Source organism: Salvelinus alpinus, chromosome 9, assembly GCF_045679555.1.
Source record: "Salvelinus alpinus chromosome 9, SLU_Salpinus.1, whole genome shotgun sequence".
Taxonomy (NCBI): Eukaryota; Metazoa; Chordata; class Actinopteri; order Salmoniformes; family Salmonidae; genus Salvelinus; species Salvelinus alpinus.
Genome location: NC_092094.1, coordinates 81,433,832 through 81,441,291, shown reverse-complemented (window position 1 = coordinate 81,441,291; position 7,460 = coordinate 81,433,832). Strand labels below are relative to the sequence as shown.

At 42.4% G+C, this 7,460-nt stretch overlaps 1 protein-coding gene across 1 annotated transcript; it reads right to left on the bottom strand.

Annotated features, from left to right (window-relative positions):
• Positions 1-6,880, bottom strand: LOC139530744 (kelch-like protein 28). The gene is made up of 6 exons (XM_071327409.1): positions 6,745-6,880; positions 4,957-5,217; positions 4,203-4,840; positions 3,593-4,036; positions 1,678-1,886; positions 1-1,577 (listed from the first exon to the last, which is right to left on the bottom strand). The coding sequence occupies exons 2-6, from the start codon at positions 5,215-5,217 to the stop codon at positions 1,414-1,416; spliced, it is 1,716 nt and encodes a 571-aa protein (XP_071183510.1). The 5' UTR covers positions 6,745-6,880; the 3' UTR covers positions 1-1,413.
• Positions 6,881-7,460: the final 580 nt, after the last annotated feature.

Below are 7,460 nucleotides of genomic sequence, written 5' to 3'. Positions count from 1 at the left end.
GAAAGGGGGTGTAGGGGTCATTACATTTTAGGCATTTAGCAGACACTCTTATCCAGAACGACTTGCAGGAGCAATTAGGGTTAAGTGCCTTACTCAAGGGGACAGAGATTTTTCCCCTAGTCGGCTCAAGGATTCAAACCAGCGACCATTCGGTTACTGGCCCAACGCTCTTAACCGCTAGGCTTCTTCCTAACCCATTAGAGACCAACAATCTCAGACTTTCTTTGTGAGGAAATTGGCAGTGAGCCATACAGCCAGATCCACTACTTAATGCAGGGACAATGTTTCAGACAAACTATCGCTAAACGGATGACAGCCGTGGGGCTCAAGAGAGAAAGCGTCAGATCATAAATGTATCCATAGACGGTACCTAACGAGTCCAATTAAAAAAAATGGGGCTCAAAGTAAAGACTGGTGGTTGAGGTATTCCAGTCACAAGCTTGCCTTCTAGCAAGACACTGCTTTATAGCATGGGGGCATTTTGATGCACAACCAACATCTACAACACAGAAAAACAAATAAAAGACACCTGATACAATGAGGCAACACAGACAACAGCTGAATCCTGAATCCTAATAGCACCAGTTAGTATTGTGTACAAACCCAGCAGTGAAAAGCGGGACAGGATAACTTTTCAACACTTATGAAGAGGGATGAAGTGTGACCCTACCTCAGGAAGATTTAACAGAAGCCGTAAGATGGGGATTTAGCAATTGCTCCGAGGATGAAAGACAGGTGGCAAGTACTCAAGAGAATTCAGTGGGGTTTGTTAATCCTTCACAACCTCTTCTTCAACCCTTGAATCAAATACATGTATACACACATAGCATAACTAGTAACCCAGTGCAAAAAAACATTTACAGGCAATGCACTAGAGGATATTAATATCTATACATTTCTTTTAATTTAAATTATTTACAGAGAAAAAAAAAGGCAGCCCTTTAAGTGAATATAAATATTCAGATCTCTCTTTGTGAAGCACTGATTTAGATGCAGACATTTCAAACTGTGAGCCGATCACCTTGCCTGAGCTTTAGTCCTGCACACAGACACAGAAGAACAATCATGCGTCTACTCACAAGCATACAGACACTCTGCGCCACACACATACATTAAAGATCTAAAAAAAAATAAAAAATGGAACATGTTCTGTTCATAGCAGAAAAAAAACAAATGAACACAAAAAAAGTCTACAATTAAAAAAAGTGACAGTTTTCACCCACAGTCCTGTGAAAAGTTGTCATTGTGGTCCAGCAGCAATCATCTCTTCTCTGTGACAAGATACATGGTGATCTGCTCCTCTCCTCCACCCAGACATGATTGTTCACTCTGGCCATCTGTGGTTCCCTGGGGCCAGCCGGGCTCATCTCTCTCTCTCTCTTCTTAAGGAGTCCTACCCAGGGGTGCCATGGGTCAAAGAGCAGTCATGCCAAAGTTACAGCGGCAGTACATCATGCCGCTTGAGTCCAGCCAGCTGTCTGTGATGGGGTCGTATCGCTGGACAGTGTTCAGGTAGGATGATCCCGAGTGACCCCCCACCACATAGAGATAGTTGTCCACGATCGCGGAGCCAACCCCTGGGAAGATAAATATTATAAATGGTTATTCCTGGCCATGCAATATGAATGGTCAACTTCCCAGCATCAACATAAACCTTGTAGTAATTTCCCAGCTCACCTGTGCGTGGTTCATTCATGGGCCGACAGGCTGTCCACTGGTTCTGGTGTGGGTCATACCGCTCAATGCTGGACAGATGTGATACCCCGTTGTGTCCCCCAACCACAAATATGAACCCTAGCATGACACCAACGGCAAAATTGATCCGTTTGTCTGCCATGGGGGCTACCATTTCCCAGGCATCCTTGCTGGGGTCGTACCGCTCCACACTAGAGAGACAGAGTTAATAAATTAAACACTGTCCTTCAAGTGGCACAGTTAGTGATACTGTGCATTGACAATATCACTGCTGTCTTTTTAAACAGGTGAGTACAGTAGCAGGAATTATAGCCATCATAAAATGACTGACTCACGTTTTCCTGTATCAAAGCCAATACAATTCACTCTTAGACATTATATAGCTGTGCCATTGTCATCACAAACCAATGCAGCCCCATTTAATGAGGCCATCTATTCTAGTCCTATATTTTCTGGCAATATCAAAGCGATGAAACCCTCGACAACGTTGTCGGAAAACTGTCAATTTGGGAATTACCTTTGAACAACTAAGTCCCCACAGCTTCCCTGTCCAAACACATTCTCCTGAGGGGTTTGGGGAGTCAAGGAAACTGTAACAACACATCCCTCTAGTCGACAAGAGGTCTAACCAGCAAGGCAGCACTTATTCTATGAAAGCAACTACAGTGCCCGCTGTAATGATTGGGACATTCTCTCTTTTGGATCTATGCTTTAAAAGTTGGGATTTGAAATCAAACAATGACTACGAGGTTAAAGTGCAGACTGTCAGCTTTCATTTGAGGGTATTTTCATCCATATCGGTGAACCATTTAGAAATTACAGCACTTTTTGTACACAGTCCCCCTATATTAGGGGGGCAAAAGTATTGGGGCACTTGTGTATTAAAGTAGTAAAAAGTTAAGTATTTGATCCCATATTCATAGCACACAATGACTACATCAAGCGTGTGACTACAAATTTGTTGGATGCATTTGCTGGTTTTTTGGTTGTTTCAGATTATTTTGTGGCCAATAGAAATTAAATGGTAAATAATATAGTGTGTCATTTTGGAGTCACTTTTATTGTAAATAAGAATAGAATATGGTAGTATGATATTTCTGCATCTAACTTTGTCACTCATCATTATTCATGATTCATTCAGGATTATCTGTAGTCATGGTAGCATCCACATTCATATAGAAGTGTTTAGAAACATATTTTATTCACAATAAAAGTGACTACAAAATGACAGTAATGATTAATTTACCATTAATTTCTATTGGGCACAAAATAATCTGAAACAACCAAAATAAACAAATGCAGCATCACAGACTTGACGTAGTCATTGCGTGTTATAAATATGGGACCAAATACTAACCTTTTTAATACACAAGTGAATTTGTCCCAATACTTTTGCTCCCCTAAAATGGGAGGGGGGCTATCTACACAAAGTGCTGTAATTTCTAAAAGGTGAAAATCCCAACAAATTAAAAAGCTGACAGTCTGCACTTCAACATCAGTCATTGCTTGATTTCAAATCCCATCTTTTAAAGTATAGAGCCAAAAGAAGAAAAAATGCTTCGCTGTTCCAATAATTACAGAGGGCACTGTATAACCATCTGAGTAGAAGACAACAAATCTTGATTTTACAGAATATGGGTTGCACTGCAGGCTAGTAACAGAGTAGGGGGCTGAAACTCTTTGAATGGATGAATCAAAGCATTCAAAGGTTGTGGGGTCTACCATAAATAACCTTTCTGATGTGAAAACTGTCATGTGTAGGAACAAAAAGGTTGACGGCAGGTTTTGAAGTAGACCTAGTATTTCAAAAGCCTATTGGAACCTCATAAGCAAAGCCTGTGAAAATCCATAATACCACCACTTTCTATTGACTAGACTAGATGAAGTGAAAACGTACCTGTTCATATGGGCGGGGCCATAGCCACCAATGGCATAGACCATGCCATCCAGCACAGCCGTGGCAAAGCAGCTGCGTGACTTGGTCATAGGTGCCACAGGCTGCCACTCCTTCACTTTGGGGACATATTTTTCTACAGACTGTAGGTAGTACTGGCCATCATAGCCCCCAAGGGCATAGAGCTCCCCAGCCAAGACCACCACCCCCAGGGTGCTGCGACACTCTGCCATGCGCTCCACTGTGGACCACGTGTTGCTGTCAGGGTCCCAGCTCTCCACTGTGCTCTCATGTCTCCGGTAGCTAATGCCCTGTCGCATGTGTGTGGCGATGCCACCCACCACATACACCTTCTGGTCCAACACTGCCACTCCAAACTCATAGCGGGGCACACTAAGAGGGGCAAGCCCAATCCATGAATCCGTTTGAGGGAAGTACATTTCCATGCTACGAGAGAAAGAAATAAGTTACATTTATTCAATTTCTTTCTAATTCACATTAAACAAATTAAGAATCTACATATTTATATATATTTTTTAAACTTACAAAAAAAAAATGGGGGGGGGGGGTTGACAAACAGTTTTGAATGATTCTGTTTGGGGCTCAGCATTACCTCTCGAGGGTGGCAAAGAGTCCAGCCTTGCCTCCCACAGCAAGGAGCACTTTGGCAGCACAGCGTGGCCTTGTGGACAACACTGTCTGGTAGGAGAGCCGGTGCTCAGGCATGAAATGGTATTTGAGGGCCTCGTTGAGGAGGTGCTTGCAGGCGTGATCATCCCGGATAAGGTGGTTGGCCTCGTAGAGGCGGGTGAGGAACTTAACGCTGAGGAAAGGCAAGCGGACGCAGTGCAGTAGCTGAGCTAGGTGCTTCTGCCGCTCAGTCACATCGTACTTGATCCACGACTCCAGGGCGTAGAACACAGTCTCTTCCGTTACCACCTTCAGACAGTCATTTGACACTATTTCATCCAATTCTGCCCGTGTCAGCTCAAAAAACTCCTCTGTCTGGCACACCTCTTCAAAATTCTGACAGATGAATTTAGTGGCAGCCAGGCAGAGATCATGGCAGCCATAGGTCTCAGCGAAGCGTGAGATGCCTATACAGTTCCCAGCATCTAGCTGACTCTCTAAGAAGGAGCAGCACTCCTTCAGCACCAGCTTGACCTGGAGCAGGTTAGCAGCTGGCAGTAGGGACTCCACTCTTTCCTGTGAGATGAATACCGTGCCAGTGTAGGCATACTCAACGATTGCCTACAAGAGGAGAAATAAAAAACACAATCATGCTATTAAAGAGCCAGACAAAGTGTGCTTTTAGGAAACACAGTGAAATCTTCCAAATGATGACAGTGAGCTTAAACAAGCATTACCTGTAGCGCAGCCTCGTCAATGCACTGGAACTCCACCTCGGAGGTCTCCTTCTCTGACAGGTTGCCCGTGAACATGGCCTTGAAGTAGGGGCTGATGCTCGCCAGCACCACTTTGTGGGCATGGATCTTGCATTCACCCACGCGCAGCACAATGTCGCACAGCTCATGGTCCTGCCGCAACAGCTGGAGGCCTTGCAACAGCTGCTCAGAGTGGGGCCGCGTCAGACTGGCAAGCATATAGGACTGGGCCTGCTGGTCCATCTTTGAGAAAAAACGCACAACATTACCATGCTGTCAAATGTAAGGGACAAGTACAGTTTAAATAGACATTGTTGCAGCATAATCTCCATGTAAAGTTGCAGGACAGCCTGATAACAGCATCAATTTCATGAAACCAAAATACAGAACTATAGACAAGTGGAGGAGGAAACTCAAGACAACAATTCCCTCTCCAGGTCAAATCTAAGGGAAGGACTGAATCGACTTGCAGTATCTAGCAAGGTAAACAAGTGAGCCACCTAAGTCATGCCAATATGATTTATGCTATAGTTAAGTACAACATACAATATGCAGTGGCAGTGCACAGCATACAATATATCTGAGTGTGTGTCTACAAGTTTCATCGTATCATATCAGGTATGCGAATTAGCTAGATCTGATGAGTAGGGAATGGCATTAAAAAAATGGCCTGATGAAAGATGACACTGCAACTGAAAATCTAAGCGGCCTTTTTTTTTTTTGCGAAACGGTGAAAAATATGTATATCAACAAGAATTCAGTTTGCCTTGATAATCCTTTAGTAAATACGTGTTCTTTCACCATTTAATGCATACAGTTTAGCTCACTTAAAGCTCAAGCGTTGAGCAAGTTTCATCTAGCTAGCTAACGTTAGTTATCTGACCAACTAGCTAATAATAACCCCAGTTACTAAATAATATTAAAATGTAAGATGTAGCTATGGCAGAGTTCTTAAACCTTTCAAACATTGCTATCTAGCTACTGTAGTATCTTTGGCTATGCTAGTAGCTTTGCATCTTCAAAGCATATTCCCGACCAAGCTTGAGCGACGCCTCAAAACCGCAAGGCTCCGTTAGCTAGCTGTCAGATGTCAGCAAGCTAGCTAGTGTACCATTGTTTAGCTATACCTTCGCCATTTCATCTGCTATAACTAAACTGAGCGAGCAAGCTTGCTAACAGTTTAGCACAACAACAGCATCTATTTGCCAAATATCGGTACTCCAATCCTTTCAAAACTTGTCGATGACCTGTAATGAATACCAATGTCAAATATAAACATTACATTTCTCAAGGCTAACGTTATCTGCTTAGCTACTAGCAAAGATGTGTATAATGAACCCTACTAGTTTGGCTAGCTGATATGGATAGTATCAGTAGCTGCCTTCGCGACGTCGGCCCATTTAGCATAAATAGCAACAGCCTTGCAAGCCACAAAATTACTGTTCTGATTTTTCAGACTAGCTGATGAATATTGCATGTATTTTATAACATAGCTAGTAATAATGCGTAACCTGCAATAACCAGGCTATCGGATGTACGAGGGGTTTGAGGCATCGTGTGAGAAATTACAATTAATTTTAGCTAGCAACAAGGGTGTTATTTCCAATGCATTACCACGAAGCCAGTACACTGTTGCTGCTAAAATAAAAACAGTACTAAGCAAGCTAAACATTGATCTCCAGCTTGTTGAGTGTTATCTATTGTAACGTGTGATAGCTACTAGCTAAATATCTTCAAAAAAATGTACAACACTATGCAAGGGAGACAAACCTGTGTTGAGCGTCAGATGAGCGGACAAGATCTGTTTTATTGCAGCAGCAGAGTTAAATCCAGGAACCGCAGGAACCCCAGCGTCTGTCAGGAAAACAAAAGCCAAACACTTTATGCTGCGTAACTTTTGGGAGCTAGCAGGGTACTTCTAAAGGAATGGTATATTTTGTAGCTATTTTGCACACATTGCCATTGATAATCTGTTTTTATACACAACCATAGTACATCATACAAGTTAGGGGAGAGATAGAACGGAAAGAAGGCAATAACCAACTAGGAGTCATGAAAATAAAATACAAATATCAACATAAAAAAATCCCAATTTTAATTTGGTATGATGAAATAGTGTAATACTTTGTCAATTCGCTAAATTGACAAATGTACAGTAGCTTTACGGTAGAAATTGCACTCCCTCTGTTGTCCAGCAGAGGTGCCCAGTAAATCAATATATGAGTATCAACATAGTCCTTAGAGGGGCTACGATATCACAAATTAGTCATTTATAAACCTATTTGAATAAGAACAGTTATGATATACAGTGCCATCAAAGTATTCAGACCCCTTGACTTTTTCCATATATATATATTCTTTTTTTAATTTAACCAGGCAATTCAGTTAAGAACAAATTCTTATTTACAAAGACGGCCTACCCTGGCCAAACCCTAACCCAGACGACGCTGAGCCAATTGTGCGCCAACCTATGGGACTCCCAATCA